Source organism: Giraffa tippelskirchi, chromosome 12, assembly GCF_054371585.1.
Source record: "Giraffa tippelskirchi isolate mGirTip1 chromosome 12, T2T-mGirTip1v1.2.pri, whole genome shotgun sequence".
Classification (NCBI taxonomy): domain Eukaryota; kingdom Metazoa; phylum Chordata; class Mammalia; order Artiodactyla; family Giraffidae; genus Giraffa; species Giraffa tippelskirchi.
In genome coordinates this window covers 43,867,755-43,887,070 of record NC_137286.1, presented here as the reverse complement: position 1 = coordinate 43,887,070, position 19,316 = coordinate 43,867,755, and the positions used below count along the sequence as shown (strand labels likewise).

General features: G+C 46.9%; 1 protein-coding gene and 1 pseudogene across 12 annotated transcripts in view; one reads left to right on the top strand and one right to left on the bottom strand.

Moving 5' to 3' along the window:
- HOMER2 (homer scaffold protein 2) overlaps positions 1-19,316 on the bottom strand; it is a 127,966-nt gene that overhangs the window by 52,692 nt on the left and 55,958 nt on the right. For 3 of the 11 annotated variants that reach the window (XM_081546824.1, XM_081546826.1, XM_081546825.1), the window contains one exon: positions 8,535-8,694. The exons of the other annotated variants lie outside the window; for them this stretch is intronic. In XM_081546824.1, coding sequence (XP_081402950.1) covers positions 8,535-8,563 — 29 coding nt within the window. In that variant the 5' untranslated portion in view covers positions 8,564-8,694. The remainder of the gene's footprint in view (positions 1-8,534; positions 8,695-19,316) is intronic. 11 annotated transcript variants of the gene reach the window in all.
- Positions 1,219-16,102, top strand: LOC145530068 (small ribosomal subunit protein eS27 pseudogene; annotated as a pseudogene). The gene is made up of 2 exons (XR_014071444.1): positions 1,219-3,465; positions 15,555-16,102. The product of XR_014071444.1 is annotated as a small ribosomal subunit protein eS27 pseudogene (transcript).

Sequence of the window (19,316 nt, the reverse complement as noted above, 5' to 3'; positions counted from 1 at the left end):
TGAAATGATCCAGCCCGTAAAAGCTAACTGCGCCATATTTCAAGGCCTCTTGCCTTCTGAGATGGCCCACACTCTGCCTGTGGAATGTGTTTCTCTCTAAATAAATCCAATTCTTACTATCACTTTGTCTCCAAATTATTTTCAGACGAGGCAAGAACCTTAAACTCACTGGGAGCAGCTCCTAAGGAGTATTGATGGAGAGAGCCTAAGGTGGATGGGGCAGGAAAGGGCAACCCTGAAGAACAGCTCAAAGGCATGGGAGAGAAAACTGCAAATGGTGGGCACTGAAAAGGCAGGTGGAGCAGAGGTGGGAAAGTTGGGCAAGTGGCAGGTGGGGCAGTGAAGCCAGCTAGTACTGAGGCTGGGGGTGTGGAGCTTCATGGAGGGAGCTGTCCAGAGCCTCAAGCAGCTCTAACCATGCAGAGGACTGCAGTGCAGAGACACCCAATGTCCACAACACTTGACCACAAGCTTCACCTTCTCAGTAAAAAAGGAACTGTGAGCTAAAACAGTGAGAAGCTTTCCAGTATCAAATTGCACAGACTAAAAAACAAAACAAAAAAAAACACTTGTCTGCTGAAAAAGTTCCAGAGATGGATGTGGTGATGGCTGCACAACAAAGTGAAAGCACTCAACTCTAGTGAAGTGCACATTTAAAAGTGGTCAAGATGGTACATCATATGTTGTGTACATTTTACTGCGATAACAAAAAAAGATTAAAAAAATATCCAGCCTGCTAGAGTGGAACACATCTGTCTCTTTTGTGCTACTAATGGGGTGTGACTTGAGAAAATGCTCTGGGAGGCAATTTATTATTGTGAATCAAAAGCCTTACAACTGCATTCTCCCGGGACTTCTAGTGGTCCAGGGATTAAGACTCTGTGCTTCCACTGTAGGCCACACAGGTTTGAATCCTGGTCAGGGAATTAAGATCCCACATGCAGCGTGGTGCAGCCAAAAAAAAACACGACTGCATTCTCTTAAAGCAGCAACTCCATGTCTAGGACTCTATTCAAGGGCAATAAATGAGGATGTGCAAAGTATACAGGCAAATGGACAGTCACTGACGAGCTGTTTATTACACACACACACATACCCCTTGTAAATAATCTAAATGTTCCAAAGTGAGGGATTGTCTAAATCAAGTATAATAGACCCATCAAGACATACCATTCATCCTTTAAAAACTGTAGTATTTAATAACATGGAAAGGTGTTCTTTTTTTCTTTATCCATTATGATGTACTCTCAACTTCATTAAATTATAGTTCAATGACTTACATCCAGAAGCTACTGAATAAGGAGGCCAACAGGTATGATCTGGCTGAGTATTGCTGAGTCCAGTCTGTGTCCTCTATCCTTCTGAACAGAACTAGCTAGATCCTGAAGGGCTCTGGTGTCACTTAAAATCTCTTAATTCAGAGAAAACAAAACAAAAAGAACTCAAATGTTCCAGAATTCTGACCAAAGCTAGCCAACACTAACACTATAGATGTTAATAAGAATATACAATATTAAAGTGAAAAGAGATTACAGGAAAGCATCATTCTATGATCCCATTCTTATAAATGCACACACTAGTATAAATATATATTAAGTTAGCAAATATCTATTCTGCACTTTCATAGGAACACCCCAGGAACAAGACCCCCATGGCCTTTGCCTCAGAACCCAGGGAGCTCTGGACCTACCTGAGTGCACAAGAAAGACCATGGAATGGTGACCACAACACCGGGGTTGTCTCCGGCAAGAGAGACACTAGGGTTACTGAATGCAAGCAAAGTAAAGACAGTAAGCCTTGCTACAACCCGAAATTGTGTCTGGGCAAGGGAGGCCAGTTGCTTGCTTTCCAACCTAGAGGTCAAGTGTAGAACTACCCGGACCAAATAAGACAAGTGTGACAGGACCCCAAACACCATGGTTGACAGAGGGAGAGGGATAGGTGCTCTTAGAACTTCATACAGGGACTTCCCTGGTGGTCAGACAAAAAAAAACCAAACTCTGACCAGCATGGTGCCAGCCATTAATACTATATTGTACACTTATGATTTTGCAAAAAGAGTAGATCTCCTGTTAAGTGTTCTTATCACAAATATGCAAATAATAACCAAGAAGGGCATGAAGAAGCTTTTGAAGGAATGGGTGTCTTTATGGCATAGGCTGTGGTGATGGTTTCACAGGGTGTTCTTATCTCCAAACTCACTAAGTTGTGTACATCAAGTATGTACAGACTTTGGTATGCCATCTCAGGTGGCTCAGTGGTAAAGAATCTGCCTGCCAATGCAGGAGATACAGGTTTGATCCCTGGGTCAGGAAGATCCCCTGGAGGAGAAAATGGCAACCCACTCCAGTATTCTTGCTTGGGAAATGCCATAGACAGAGGAGCCTGAAGGACTATAGTCCATAGGGTTGCAAGAGTTGGACATGACTGAGCAACTGAGCACTCAAGAGTATACCTCAATAAACTGTTTTTTCTTAAAAAGTTTAGATCACAAGGGAACAGGAATGACTGAAGCTGGATGGGGATTTGGCACCAACAGAACTGAGATCCCAAGGGGCCCTCTGAGCTTGGCTGGGTATTTCCAAACCACCAGCTGCCCCAGAAAGAGTCAGAACCCTCGGGTTTAGTGGTTGTTTGGGCTTGTTTCTAACTCACAGTTAATCCACTTCCAACCTAGTGAACCAAGAAGTAGTCACTTATTATTCATATCATCCCTGTGGACCCCATTTATGGAAAGATTTTAATTTTCCAGCCAGTATTTATGAAAGAGTAATTTGTTTTCTCACTTCTTTATGGACTGAAGTCACATATAACTGCCAAAGAGCTTTCTAATCAGCAGGATTTCACAAAGGTGCTCTCAAGAATTGTTAGGATTCCAGCCAAAAAGGAGAGTGCATTAGTTACCTGCCCAAGGAGCCTAAAGCAGAACAACTGCCCTTTGTCTTGGGGAAATAATGAAATAGCTGGGGCACAGTTCTTACACTCCCAGGCCCCTGGGTGGGAATTGCTGGACAGTCCTTTGCACCCAAGGACATTGCACATGACACCAAAGACACAAACAGGGAGGACCTACCCCCGTAGGGACAGCAACAAGTCCCAGCACCAAGTAAGGGAGAAGTGACATATTTAGCATAATATTATGAGGCTGAAACACTGTGTGTCTTAAGAGAAGGAAACCTAGTAAATAATAATAAATCCACTGTTCTTAAGCCACAGTGAGTTCACTCTGACATGCACAAGTAATGCACCTCTCTTCTACGTGCACAATTGTGGTGGTTGTTCAGTTTGCCAAGTCATATCCAACTCTTTGCGACCCCACGGACTGTAGCACTCCAGGCTTCTATGTCCTTCACTATCTCACAGAGTTTGTTCAGATTCATGTCCATTGAGTCATTGATGTTACCTAACCATCTCATCCTCTGCCTCCCTCTTCTCCTTTTGCCTTCAATCTTTCCCAGCATCAGAGTCTTTTCCAGTGAGTCAGCTCTTTGCATCAGGTAGCCAAAGTATTGGAGCTTCAGCTTCAGCATCAGTCCTTCCACTGAATATTCAGGGTTAAATTCCTTTAGGATTGACTGGTTTGATCTCCTTGCTGTCCAATGGACTCTCGAGAGTCTTCTCCAGCACCACAGTTTGAAAAGACCAATTCTTTGGTGCTCAGCCTCCTTTATGGTCCAACTCTCACATCCGCACATGACTACTGGAAAAAACCATAGCTTTGACTACAAGGACTTTTGTTGTCAAAGTGATGTCTCTGCTTTTTAATACGCTGTCTAGGTTTGTCAGAGCTTTCCTTCCAAGGAGAAAGCATCTTTTAATTTCATGGCTGCACTCACCATGAAACTGATTTGGATGCACAATGTAAGTCCAAAATATTTGCTAAACTAAATGATTTGGCTTTGATGCAATGAGGAAATCATATGAGATGTGCCCAACAAAGCAAAAGTTCCTTTCTAGTATTTCCCACAATGTCAAGGGCAAAACTGTAACCAGCTCATCCGGTTCAAGAGCTCAGATGTGGGGGCCCCAAAGCAGGCCTCCTTCAGTTCCGGAGAGTGTCCCTGGGACAGCTGCTGAGGCCAGAGCTCTACAGGACTGGACCCTACACTCCTTGGAGCCGCTCAGAGTTGGGGTTGTGGAGAACACCTGAGCAGTGGATTCCCAAGGCCACCTGGGGTGGAGAGCAGGCAGGATTGCCGGAGCCCTTCATCACCCAAGCACCCAAGTCCAGACCTCTATCTGCACTCTTAAAAGTCTTTCAAAAATCTAACGCTCTGGGGACTTCCCTGGTGGCCCAGTGGTTAAGAATCTGCTTTGTAATGCACGGGACATGGGTTCAATCCTTGGTCAGGGAACTAAGATCCCATATGCCGTAGGGCAACTAACACTGCACGCTGCAACTACTGAGCCTGCGTGCCTAGAGCCTGTGCTCTGAAACAAGAAAAGCCACTGCAATGAGATGCCCACACATGGCAACAAAGAGTAGTCCCCACCTACTGCAATTAAAGAAAGCCCAAGACCAGCAACAAAGACCTAGTGCAGCAAAAATTAAAAAAATAAAAATAAAAATAAATCACATAAAATTATTTTAAAAAATCTAACTCTTGGCCCTAGGGACAGACAGACAGATGAATGAAACACTGTCCCGGACAGCATACCCTGGCAGTGACACCAAGTGAGCACTGGTGGAGAACGCCAGCACCCGAGGGCTCAGGTACAGCAGCCGGAGGTCGCTGCCTGGGATCCCTGACCGGGTTGGGTCATTGCCCATGAGCCACGGGACAGGATATCACAGTGCTCAGATTCCCCTCCCACAGGAGGCTCGTTTCTATGTTCTACTTGAATATCAGGCCCTATCTTAGCAGAGGCGTGGGATGGACCACAGGACCTTATTTGCTTGTTCCTGAGTTCTTCTCTGTGGAGCTCTCACACACACTGACGTCCACATCTTCAAGGGCCATTGCTGTATGACAATGCCCAGATGTCTGCCCCCAGATGCTCCCCCAGGCATCTCTCCCGGGCTTGGTGCCCACATCTGACCTCCCTGCAACCTTATTTTAGGTGCTCCCACCTTCAGATCTGTCAGAACAGCAGAACCCCAGGAATCTCATGCCAGCAGATGGTAAGAACATCTCCGGCCTCCGTCTGCCCCCCAGTAGTTCAGGCCCTTAGCCTTCTTCCTAGCAGCGTCCTCAATTGGGCCACAGGTATGCTGAGCCACAGGTCCACACAGCACAGAACCTGGAGGGCATCTGTTCATCACCGTGCTCATAAAAGGTCAGCACACTGACTCTGTCTACTGCCTGGCAGAGCGGGTGTCAGGAAGCTGTCTTGAAAAAGAAGTGCCTTCCCTTCTCATTTGTACAAAGATGTCCCTGGTTGGGAGAAAGCGGCTTGTTGACAAGGAGATCTCCTCAACCCTTGAGGGGCAGAGCATAGCCTGGGGTGACTGGAGGGCCTGGATGGGTCACTTCTGACTGTGAACAGTCTTATGCATTTATCCGTGAGCTGTACAAATATTTTCTATGTGTGCATGACATCAAGAAGATTGGGCAAATCCGACCTTGCTGACAACAATAGCTCTCTTTGTTTCTGAAGCCTTTCTGTCGGCATATAAATAAGCTCAGGTTTCTCCCACAGGCACCAAACTTGTAAGGCCACGTACCTGCCCCCACTCCTGCCCACAGGCCGCTGTTCAGAAGCAGCCAGGCTGCTCGCCAGGACAGGATCCAGGAGGACCAAGGCCCAGTCATGGGGACAGTCTCGATGAGTCCAGTAACCGCCTCCCTCCGGAATCTCGCAGTCACCCTTACACCCGGGACACCTCCCCCTGTTGTATGTAATTACACATTACCTAACAATTCAGTTTTTCAACTCTCCCCACAAAGAGCCTTTACAGGTCAAACTGACCACAGACTCCAGCATTAGTTACCAAAAAAAGTAGTCAGAGGCAAGCAGGAATTAAATGGAATGTCCAGCACCAGGGAGAGTGCAGTCAACATATGAACACAATAGAGCACTACATCACCGTTTAAAAAGAGAGCATGACTGTGACTATATAAATACTGCTCCCCGCAGAGCCAAGAAATGCACTGGGATTCTATTTCCTTCTGTACAGTTCACAGTCAGGAGTCAAGCACTCCTCAGAGGGAAAAGTTCCCCGCATACAGGTCAAAGAGCAGCTTCTCGGCACTTCCCTGGTGGTCCAGGGACTAAGACTGTGTGCTCCCAACGCACAGGGCTCAGGTTCGATCCATGGTTGGGGAACTAAGATCCTGCCTGCCACAACTAAGAGTTTGTGCTTGCGTTCATTCGTTCATTCATCCTAAGTCGCTTCAGTCATGTCCGACTCTTTGTGACCCTACAGACTGTAGCCTGCCAAGCTCCTTTGTCCATGGGATTCTCCAAGCAAGAATACTGGAGTGGGTTGCCATTTCCTCCTCCAGGGGACCTGCCTGACCTAGGGATCAAATTTGTGTCTCCTGTGGCTCCTACAATGCAGGCAGACTCTTTGCTGCTGAGCTACTGAGGAAGCCCCTACTAAGAGTTCACATGCCACAACTAAAGATCCTAAAGCTAAGGCTGGGTACAGCCAAATAAATAAGTAAATTTATTTTTTAAAGAGAAGCTTTTCCTCGCCAGCATGCTCCCCAGTGTTCAAGGCAGGTGGTATCTCAGTGTGCTTCACATTTGGATCACAGCATTCTCGCAACTGTTTTTTATTTTTTGTGGAGTTTTTCTACAGCCTTCTTTTCCCTATTGAGAAAAGAAACAGCCCACCTTCCTATAACCCTTGTGTCTTCCAGCTTCTTGTTCTCTCTGAACATTTCCTGGAATCCATTCCAGTCTCTGTCCTGGAGATATTATTCTTGGAGCCAACGGCTTCCAGTTCTAATTTGGACTGGGTGCTTCTGAAGCCCACTCACAGCCGTCTGTCTGGAAGTTCTTTTCTTCAGGCTCCCAGAAGCCACCCATTCTCTTTCTGCCCCCAGCTGCCTCCTTACTAGGCTTCACCCTTGTATGGCTGGCACAGACCATCAGAATGAGTGGGAATAAACCTTAAGTCCTTGTATACTTATAATTGACTTCACTCTCCCCTGACACTGGATGAGACTGGCTCAGTGTATTCACTTCCTGGGCCTGCAAACTACAACTAACTGGGTGGCTCAAAAGTACAGGGTCTTGGGACTTCCCTGGTGGCACAATAGATAAGAATCCACCTGTCAATACAGGGGACATGGGTTTGATCCCTGGTCCAGGAAGAGTCCACATGCTGAGGAGCAACTAAACCTGTGCCACAGCTACTGAAGCCCACTTGCCCTAGAGCCCATGCTCCACAACAAGGGAAGCCACCGCAATGAGAAGCCCATACACTGCAACAAAGAGCAGCCCCCACCTGCCACAACTAGAGAAAGCCTGCACGCAGCAACGAAGACCAAGCACCACCAAAAATGAATAAAATAAATAAATATTAAAAAGAAAAAACTACAGGATTTTGGAACTTCTCTGGTGCTCCCAATGCAGGGGTCTAGGGGTTCGATCCTTGGTCAGGGCACTAGATTCCACTAGGTTGCCACAACTACGAGTTTGCATGCTGCAACTAAAGATCAAAGATCCTACATGATATAACTAAGACCCGGCTCAGCCAAATAAGTAAATAAATATTTCTTAAAAACTAAAGGATCTTATTATCTCCCAGCTTGGAGGTCGGAAGTCCAAAATCAGCTTCACTGCTAAAACCAAGGTGTGAGGAAGCTCTCTCCGCAGGCTCCAGGGGAGAATCCGACCACCTGGCCTTCTCTAGCTGCTAGGGCTGCTCCATGACCTGTCCCTCCACCTTCAGATCTCCTCGGCTGAGCTCACGTCCCCATCTCTCTTCTGTGTGCAGTAAAATCTCTTTCGGCCTCTCCCTCATAAGGACGCATGTGATTGCATCAGGCTCCCAGGGATAATCCACACTGAGCTCCTCATCTCAAGATCCTTCCCTTAATTGCCTCCAGAGACCCTTTTATCAGGGAACACTACAGGTTCCAGTGATTAGGGCCTGACATCTGCGGGAGACAGTTTTCAGTCTACCACACTGGATACAAAAATTTTTTTTCAATGGTTAAAAAATTATTCTCCCTCAGAGCCTTGAAGGCCCGGCTTTACTATCTATTGTCCTGTGTCCACGTTGTCTGATTAGACGTTTATTTTGCTGGCTCTTCCTCTTCCTGGGTCCTCAGTGTGAGACACTCCACGTTCCCTCCCTAGCTGACCTAACCAAGCAGGCACCAGGGCTTCAAACGCCATCCATTGACCCCAGATCCACACAGGACCAAGGAAGGCTTTATTCCTTTTTTTAAATTTAAATTGGAGGATAACTGCTTTACAGTGTCGTGTTGGTTTCTGCCGTACAACAACGTGAATCAGCCATAAGTTACACATACGTCCCCTCTCTCTGGAGCCTCCCTCCCAACCCTAACCATCCCACCCCTCCAGGTTCAAGGCTTTATTCTATTGATAGAATACCAGTACCCACACCCCAGCCTTGCCTCTGCCAACCAAGTCCACATGTCCTCATCTTCTCCTGAGACCGTCCATTAAAGTTCTAGCTTTCAGGACTTCCCTGGTGGTCCAGTGGTTAAGACTCTGTGCTTCCAATGCAGGAGGTGTAGGTTCGATCCTTCGTTGAGGAACTGAGTTCCCAAATGCCTTGAGGCCAAAAAAATCCAAAACATTAAAAAAAAAATGTAAAAGCGCAATATTGTAACAAATTCAATAAAGACGTTAAAAATGGTCTATATGAAAAAAAAATCAAAAGGAAAAAAAAAGAAAAACATCCCAGCTTTCAGCACCACATCTTGTTCCTGCCCTGGGATGGACTCACAGGCTTGGTCAGGAGGCTCTCTGGGGTTCTGCTGGGCAGATCGGCCCCTCCACTTGGGCCCACTGGGCTCTGGGTGTCTCTACAACATTTCTGACATGGCCATGTCTCTACTGTCTTCTATCAACCAGAAATTTGTTCCAGTCTCTCAGCTGCTGCTAATTCTCTCCCATTCACTTTGCTGTCATAGGATTATACTTTTAATAATCTCTTTATTATCATTTTAATGGGTTCTGGGGAGGAAAGGTAGAAAGAAGCACTGTGCTGAGTCCTCCATCTTGAACTCTATGTTAATCTCATTAAATTTTCAGTTATAACTTGCATATGCTTAAAAGATAACAGACGGTCTCTTCTAAGCCCCTTGTCTGCAGGCTCTTATGGGCGGAAAGTGGGGGTGGTGATGGCAGGGGTCAGGCTGGCGTCCAAGCTTGTCACCTCCCGCCCACCTGTGACACACACAGACCCTCCTTGTTGGAGCACCACTGCGCCTGACACAGATCTGCCAGGGAGAGTTACAGGACTAGTGACCTCCATGCAGGTTTCCTCTTTCCAGGATTTTTTTTTTTTAAAGCAAATTACTTCCGTGGCCTTCCCTGTAAGGCCCGCATACATGCACCAGGACACTAAATGAAGAGAAGGGACAACTTTAGATGGGGATCATCTTTTGCAGGTTCCATCAGCCCAAGGGGACCTTTTTTACTCAAAAGCATTGCTGGCATGATACATCCCTGCCTTACAAAGGCTCAAGTTTAAAAATAAACAAGGGCATTTGAAGGAGCACAGAAATAGTTTGTGTCCGTAGCTCCACAGACCCCCCAGCCCTAGGTGTCTTCTGGCCCAGGAGGAGCTGAGGCTATATTCAAAGTCAGCCCCGAGGACCTCAAACAAGTGATACGTGAGTCAAGAAAGCCTTTTTGTGCTGGATTCTCTTGTACTACATGGAGTCAGCTGCACTCCATTCAGACTAACCACAGGCGGCCACCCTGCCTGGCTCTTCACACAGGGGCTGTGAAGGCAGTGCGCTGTGCCCCACCAAAGCCCAAACCCAAGACCTCAGCTGGCCTCTGTCTCTTCCTCCCCATCAATCCCTGTACCAGCCTACAGGATTAACGAAACAGAAGCTTCTGCTCGTCCCTCCCTGTGCCTTCTCCTTGGGAGAAGGCACCTGGGTCCATTGCCAGCCCAGATTCCCTCCCTGGAGCCCAGCTTTGTGTGTCTCCCTTGTGGCCCTCACGTGGTTCTGCTTTGTCTCTGGTAGCTGAAGGTGTGCTGTACCCCCCACATTGGACTGTGGGCCCCCTTGACCAGGAATCAGGTTATTTCCAGAACCCCTGAAGACCCTGGTAGAGGAAGTACCTCAAGGTGTGGCCCAAGTTTTCAGTGACTCCATGTCACAGAGGGCCCGCAGTGTCTGGCCGCTGGCTGGCAAGCATGACCCTATGAAATTCCACAGGGCAGAGAAGCAGATCTCTGCTGGACAGCAGTGAGACCCTCTCCCCACAGGAGAACTTCTAGGGACTGTCTTCCAGCACACACACACACAAGTGCACATATACACAGTGCGTGCACACACACACACACACACACACACACACATACACATACACACAGAGGTATGCAGCGAGGTATTGGCCCTCTCAGCTCCAGGCTGCACCAGGTCAGCAGAAGGCCCAGCCTGTGGCTCTCACCAGCAACTCTGTCCTTTATCCCAGGTGCTGTGCAGATGACCTTTCCCAGGGCGCCCTGACTAGCCGGAAAGCACAGCTCTACTAGGGTAAGCGCAAGGGCCAGAACTACATCTGATGTGCTGTGTCAGAGTCAGAGCCTGGCACCCAGAAAACATGCCTTAACTCATTACTGACCAGGGGAAACTAAGGCCTATGGCTGGTGATTTTTATTTTGGCCAGCCAAAAAATTAATTCTGTTATTTCACCAACACTTTGCAGGTTATTACATTCAATAGTTAAACCTGAGACACCTGTAAAGTCTAATTTTTGTGAAATGTTGTCTTCAATTGTAGAGGCAAAGGAGCCTTCTCCAGCACTGTTTCATGTTCACTGTCCATATCAGAATCAATCGCTAAGGTAATTTTTGTCTTTTTGTTGGTCTAATATTCACATCATCTGAATAACTGTATTCTGAAGAACTATCATCTTCTGAGGCACTAGTATATACATCACTTGGACAATCAGAGAAAATATCTGCATAAAATTCACTGAAAAATTTTCTTCACTCAAAATTTCATGACACGTCATTTTTGAAAATTTTATGGTAACAAATTCGCATTTTTATCTACATGAGGTTGGAATGAAAACCTGATGGAGCAAAATGAGGTTGGAACGAAAACCTGATGGAACAAAATATGAATGATAATGACAATCATGAGATGTGATCAGTTTTAAGCTCTAACAAGTTCACAGAGTGATGTTAATCGTATCACTCTCTAAAAACATATTAATACATCTCTGGTCAATAATGTTTGGGTAACAAAAGAAACATTAATATATCTCTTGTCAATAATGTGTTAACAAAGGGATGAGGGACTTCCCTGGTAGTCCACTGGTTAGGACTTAGCATTTTCACTGCCATAGCCCAGGTTCTATCCCTGGCCAGGGGACTACAATCCTGCAAGTCAAAAAACAAACAAACAAACAGAAAAGGCTGAGAGAGAAGGTACACAGAGACAGAGGACAGAAGTGTTAGAGCAAACAGCCAAGTTCCATTTATACTTCTTCAGGTTTGGAAGGGAACGTACAGAGCGTTGGTGGGTCTTCAGTAGACAGAAAGAAGTGACTATTAGGAGAACGACGTGTTTTCCTATCCTTCTGTGCTCTGCTGCTGCTGAATCAGACGGGCACTATTTATCAGACTGGATCTTCTACAGGTTCTTCCCCCTTTTGGAAAAGGTCTGATACTCGACTCCAGCAGAAACAGGCAGCCAGCAGGTGTCCAGACAGTTGGGGACTACGTGTGCCCGGAGTCTGGCCTGGAACAGCCTGTACTCCTTCCCATGTGTCAAGGACACACTGCCCATCCCCACTGAAGGCCCAGATGGCCTGTGTGTAGACCTCTCCTTGCTCCATTTTTACCCGCTTCAAGATTCCATCCTCTGATTTGCAGGCTTCCATGCACATTCATGGGCTTCCCAGGTGGTAAAGAACCTGTCTGCCAATGCAGGAGACACAAGAGTCATGGGTTCAATCCTTGGGTCAGGAAGATCTCCCGGAGGAGGGCATGGCAACCCACTCCAGTATTCTTGTCTGGGAAATCCCATGGACAGAGGAGCCTGGCGGTCTACAGTCCATGGGGTTGCAAAGAATCAGACACGACCGAAGTGACTTAGCACAGCACACAAACACATTCATATCTTCAGTGCAATTAGTGTTCCTCTCCTAAAGGATCTGGCTTTTAAATAGGAGATGCCTTTCTGTGTCCTACAGTAATGCTGAGATCCATACCACCAGTAGTATCGGCAGTACCTTGGAAGAGGTATTTCCCAGAGGTTCTGGTGTATGTTGATCATCTGTGGTTGTCTGGCACCATTCTGGGCACTGACAAACACAGCTCACCTCATTTTCCCAACAACTTTGACAGTCAGTGTCTGTGTTTTCATTTTAACAGAGGAAAACAGGGGGAAAAGATGAAGTAACTTACTCAAGAGCACATACAGCTATCAGCTGGGAGTCAGCTGGAACACCTAAGCCCAACACACACCTCTGGATCCCTTCCCGAGTGTTCTGCTGTGCGTGCCCAGTGAGGCCCTGCACCTGTGTTTCCTGACCCTCCTCCCCAGGCCACCATGTTCAGGCAGAAGCCTTCTTGAGGACCTTGATGGGTCTCTGGGCAAATACATTCATCCTTATACATCTCTCTTTAAAAAAAATATTTATGTATGTATGTATTGCTCCTTGGAAGAAAAGCTATGACAAAACTAGACAGCATATTAAAAAGCAGAGATATCACTTTTCTAACAAAGGTCCCTATTAGTCAAAGCTATGATTTTTCCAGTAGTCATGTATGGATATTAGAGTTGGACCATAAAGAAGGCTGAGCACTGAAGAATTGGTGCTTTCGAACTGTGGTGCTAGAGAAGACTCTTGAGAGTCCGTTGGACAGCAAGGAGATCAAACCAGTTAATCCTAAAGGAACTCAATCCTGAACATTCACTGGAAGGACTGATGCTGCAGCTGAAGCTCCAATACTTTGACCACCTGATGTGAACAGCCAACTCATTGGAAAAGACCCTGATGCTGGGAAAGACTGAGGGCAGGAGGAAAAGAGAGCGTCAGAGGACGAGATGGTTGGAAGGCATCACCGACTCAATAGACATGAGTTTGAGCAGACTCTGGGAGTTGGTGAAGGACAGGGAAGCGTAGGGTGCTGCAGTCCATGGGGTTGCAAAGAGTCAGACACGACAGAGCAATTGAATGACGACAATCACGTAGTTGGGTCCCCATACTTAGGTGCTTTCTAAAAGTCACCTCTCAACCTAACAAGACACTTTTAGAGCTCTCTTCACAGGAAATTCCAAGGGTTTCAGGAGCTCAGGAACAGGACAAAGACCAATTATCTACTTCTTATTATAAATCACAATATCACAGGAGCCTTGCTGTGCCTCTCTCTTCCTGGCCAGACACCCCTATGATTCACCCTCAGGGGACCCTGCACCTCTCCTGCAGGCATTTTTCACAGCTGATCACCAACCTCCTTGCTGCCTACTCCAGGTGATTCTCTTCCCTCTTCCCTCCAACTCTCCAGTGTTCAATCTCTTGTCATCAGGCCCTGTCATCCTCTACCCCTCACTGCTGCTGTCAAGCACCAACCTCCGCGTCACTCCCCCTCATTTCTTGATGATTTTAGCTCCTGGATAATGGGCCATCTCTCCTACACAACTCCCATCCTGATTCTCAGTCACTTTAATACACACACACACACACACACACACACACACACACACACATTTTAGCTTCTGGATCACAGGCCCTCTCTCTTACATGACTGCCATACTGATTCTCAGTCACTTCAATACACACACACATACACATGATCCCTCCAACTGGCCTGACAGTTGCTTGCACTGCCTCCAGCCCCTCCAACTTCTTGTCAAGACCTGACAGTTATCACTAACTCCAAACCCATCTATAATCTTTATTTCATGCACCCTACTCTCTGCAACTGGCACCCACTCACCCACCCCACCCAGTTACTACTCCCAGTCATCTTTACCTGCTTTATTGCTCACAGGATTTATCACCTCTAATATGCCATATAATTTACTTGCTTTCATTTGATTTATCATGCGTCTCATTTGAATGTAAGGGCCAGTAAGGCAGAGACTTTTGTCTTTCTGGTTCCTGCCTGTGGCACCACGAGTAGCACCTGGTACACCAGAAACTCAACAGACTTATTGAATGAATGAATTTTAATCATTTGTGTAATTATTCAATATCCATTTCCTCTGCTTTACTGTAAGCTTTACAAGGACAGAGGCCAAAATCCATCTTAGTCACCCCTGGAAGCACTCAGTAAATATTACTTGAGAGAATGGAGGAGCAAAGTTCAGATTTAAGAAATGCATTGCTGGGCTAAATTGGCTGCTTGCAAGGGTCACCTCCTCCCAGACTGCGTGGATCTGGCTCTGTCCCCACTCACTGGCACCTGAATACAGGTGACCTAAATAAAGCTGTTGATTCTGATAAGCCCAAGCATGAAGCATCAGAAGCCCTCAGACATGGAGATCTGAACACATACAGCGCTTTCTGATGCCACTGTGCAAATATTTGATCCCATGGATGGGGGGAGGGAACTAACTTTACCTGTCACCAAGAATAGTTTCAGTGGCTACCTGAAAAAATTCATTCTAAAAGCATGACGGAGAGGACCTTCAATCATGAACTTCCTCTCAGGAAAAAACACTTAACAAGATCCTAACTGGGTTTTTTAAAAAGTATTTTTATTTATTTTGGCTGCCCTGCATCTTACCTGCGGCATGCAGGATATTTTAGTTGCAGCATGCAAACTCTTAATGCAGACTTTTAGTTGCAGCATATGGGATCTAGTTCCATGACCAGGGATCAAATCTGGGTCCCCTGCATTGGGAGCACAGAGTCTTAGCCTCTGGACCACCAGAGAAGTGTCCTATCTGGGTGTCAGATTATAACAGTTTGTGACTTCCTCTTCAAGTTGTACTCATGGCTCACTAGGTTAGTTTCGCCATTTATGGGTAAGAGATTTGCTCCAGGAAAAAAGACACATAAATAAACCAAACACTTTTTGTAAGGGGCACAAAGAGAACCAAATTTCACTACTTCAGACTTAGTCTGACCTCTCACCCAGAATGGAGGAGCTTGAAAATCCCCCTCTTCTACAGAGATAAAGTGCTGCTGGGGAAAACAGTCCTGAAAATCGCATCATTCAAGTACTTTGCTTCTCAGGTTCCTGACAGGCGGGTCCTTCTATTCCAGCCAGGAGAACCCCAGCCGCAACAAAGCAGCCACAATACTTGGGGAAACAAAAGTTCTTGTGTACCTCTGAGACAAGCAATGCAGGCAATCAACTAAAACTTGAACCCCTGGCAAGTATGAGAAAGATCCTGATTCACAGCCAAAAAGCAGGTGAGAACAGTGTGGGCTTTGGTGATCTTACCACCCTGCCCTGTGTCAAGATTAATATCGAAGTAAGTCATCAGATACAGACCCAGCCTAACAGGTTTACTTATTGGGGAACTGGACTCCTATTACGTGATTTGAACAACGTCTTAATAGATGTTGATTGCAACATACAACTCAACAAAGATGAAGAATTAAGTCATTCTGAGAACCTCTACTGAGATCTGAGGAAAAGGGCCAAGAGAAACTGGAAGAGAGAAGGATGAGAAAAGGAAGACCAAGGAATGGCTCAGTAGATTCAGGGCAAAAGAAATCTGTAGAAAACTTGGCTGTGTTCCAGTAGTGGTGACTTCCCCACCAGAACATGCCTCTCACAAACAATCCCCTCCACCCCTCTCCAGAAGAGAAGAGGACACACAAGAAGAAGCGCCTGGTGTGGAGCCCCAGTTCCCATCTCACGGATGTGAAATGCCCAGGATACTACAACCATCTCTAGCCAGGCACAAACTTAGCTTTGTGTGTTGGCTGCTCTACTGTCATCTGCCAGCCTACAGGAGGAAAAGCCAGGCTTGCAGACGGGTGCTCTTTCAGATGGAAGCAGCATGAAAAGCACCCTGAATCCAGATGAACGGGAAACCATCACAATAAACACATTTTGGATTTAAAAAAGAAAGAAAGAGGGACTTTCCTGGTGGCCCAGTGGTTAAGAATCCACCAATACAGGGGACACAGGTTTGATTCCTGGTCCAGGGAGAGTCTACATGCTGCAAAGCAACTAAGCCCATGCACCACAACTACTGAGCCTGAGTGCCTAGACCCTGTGCTCTGCAAGCAGAGAAGCCACCGCAATGAGAAGCCTGTACACAGCAACTAGAGAGTAGTCCCCTACTTGCCTCAACTAGAGAAAAGCCCACACACAGCAATGAAGACCCAGTGCAGCTATAAATAAATAAATAATTTTTTTTTTAAAAGAAAGAAAACTCAGCTGTGTGAATGGCTATGTGCTCACACCAGACTAAAGATACCTGCTTTTAACCCCTGCCGTTTAGAAGGTGTGCTAACAGAGCTTCCTGAAACACATCTCTTCTTTTAGACCTCAAGTTGTACTTTTGAAACAAAGAGTTTTTTTCTTTTCTCCCGGAACTGTACAAGTCTCAGAGTCAGACAACATACATAACCACCAGCTCACTCAATGTGCTGGCTGCGACATTAGCCAAGTAACTTAACCTCTCTGAAGTCATTTCCTTACCCATAAAACATGAAGCGTAAATGAAATAATACCTATAGATAATCAACAAATATTCCTTCCTTTCCTCCCAGCAAAACTCAGTCTTCCACAGAATTCAAGTAAGACACCACAGTGACCATCTGGTATGACCTCTGTCTGTCCAGCACACCATTCCGTGGCCTCACAGATAAAGAGCCTGTGTAATTATGGAACAGGAAGATAGCCGGGAAATAATTGGCCAGTTCTGAGATGCCACCATAGCTCCCGAGGAGAGGGTCATCTGCCAGAAGATAAAATAGTCTTCTCTTGCCCTCACAGAGGCTCCAGAAATTTCCAACAAGTACACAGAGAAACCAATGCCAATACTACAGTGGCTGGGAGATCGGGGATACGGCCCAAGGCCATGGACACCTTACGTGGGCAGTCATGTGGCAGTGAAGGGACAAGAAAGACCAACTAAGACCTCACAGGGCTGCTGCAAATAGCTGACGGATGGTGGTATCTCAGAGGAAAACGTGCGCCATATCACATGACACCTTCATCGGCTTCCGTGACACTGCCAGGGTTGTGCCAACCTCACCCACTGCTTGAAAGACGGCTGTTTGCAGCTGCATCCATCTCTCTGTGAGGAGGACCTCCTTGGGCTCCTGCCTGAGCTCCCCACTTGAGAAGGAGGCTCCCAGAGGAACGGTGTGCCTGGGCCGATGCCGTCCTGCCATCCCCAGTGTGCTCTACTTAATTATTCAAGGGATGAGGCATTGTTGTCTTTGTGGGCAAAGCTTTCAGAATATTTAAAATTCATGGGAGAAGCCAAGGAGTGGCTTTTTAAAGCTTCCTCCCTTGAAGCAAGTGATAGGGCTTTCAATCAGGTGGTGGGATTCCAATTTTCCAGAATTTTCCATCCTTGGTGAAACATGCCCGCTTTTTAAAAAAACAAAAGAAAGAAAAAAACTGAGAGGAGAAAAAAAAAAAAGAGGAAGCTCTGACAAAAGTCAAACTTGATTAATCATCAGTTTTGTCCCAAGGGAGTCACTTTCAGATTTAGCAGATCAGATGCTGTAGGTGCCAAAGTCAGGTGGGAGGCCAGGAACCTCTTGGGAGCACGCTGGGTATGGGGAGGGATGGGGCCCCTGCGCGAGTACACTCTGCTCCACCCCAGGCCTGATTCAGAGATCGTCTCACTCAATTTCACATTCTGGAAGAGATGCCACAGGCCACCAAGATGGGCACCTGAGGGCTCACGAAGGTGGGCTCACAGCCCTGGCTGAGATGTGGGCAAGGGCTAGGCACCCCTCAAGTCTGTACCCAGGGAACACTCACCACACCACATCACAGAAGGGTCCACTGAGACCCCAGGATGGGTGAGGGGCCCACACCCTGAGAGGACACTGTCTGAGGAGAGGCAGGCAGGCTTCTGGGGGCCTCAGCATTCACTGAGCTACACCCTTGAGCCACTGCAGGGGCTTCATGTCTCCCAGGGAAGCTCAGCCCACAACACCATGTCCTCACCCTATAGGAAAGCCTGGCAGAGCCCAGAGCTTTTTGCTTCTCAGAACGAGAAGGTCTGGACAACAGTTTCACAGCCATCACAGGCCACCTCTTTCTGTCCCCGCCCTGTGTACACCCCACCTGTGTACACCCAAGTGTGCTCAGGCCCCCTCAGCCACCCATAGAGCCAAACCCTCTGCCTGTGCCTCCCTCCCGCTGGTCCCAGTTCCTCCAGATGTGTCCACAGGAGCAAACCGCCTCCTCCAAACAGCAGTGGTCCTCTACATGGAAGCAGCTCTCTCCTGCCCCTGCCTCTTGGCCCAAGTTTTCTCTTCTCTCAGCTGAACATGCCCAAATCCTTTCAACAGGCAATTCTCATCTCTTTAGGGTCAAGGACCGCTTTGAAAATCTGATAAAAAACTACAGCCATCCTCCCTAGAAAAGAACATACACATATACAGTGCTCCATACAGTTTGTGGGGAGGGGTGTTCACAGACCCCTGAATTACATACAGGGACTTCATTTTTTAGAATTGTGTAATTATTTATTTCTGGGTGTGCTGGGTCTTTATTGCTGTGCACAAGCTTTCTCTACTTGCAGCAAGTAGGGGCTGCTCTCTAGTTGTAGTACGTGGGTTTTCCCATTGCGGTGGGTTCTCTTGTTACAGAGAACACCCTCTAGACATGCAGGCTTCAGTAGTTGCGGCTCATGGGTTTAGTTGCCCCATGGAATCTTCCCTGACCAGGCATCAAACCCATGTCCCCTGCATTGGCAGGCAGATTCCTATCCACTGGACCACCAGAGAAGGCCCTAGAAACTTCATTTTAAGAAACCGTCCTTCAGGGAACTGCCCTGGTGGTCCAGTGGTTAAGACTCCACACTCTCAATGCAGGGGGCCTGGGTCTGATCCCTGGTCGGGTCACTAGATCCTGCATGTCGCAACAAAGATCCCACGTGCTGCAAATAAGACAAATAGATAAAGAAAAAGAAACCTTTCTCTGTGTCATCCTTAGGAAACATGTGGCCAGACCCCTCCAGCTCTGCTCTTCTTCCTAAATCAGATGAACTAAACACAACATTCTAGATGTCACGTGCGGCAGACCCTTCACCTCCACCTATTTCATA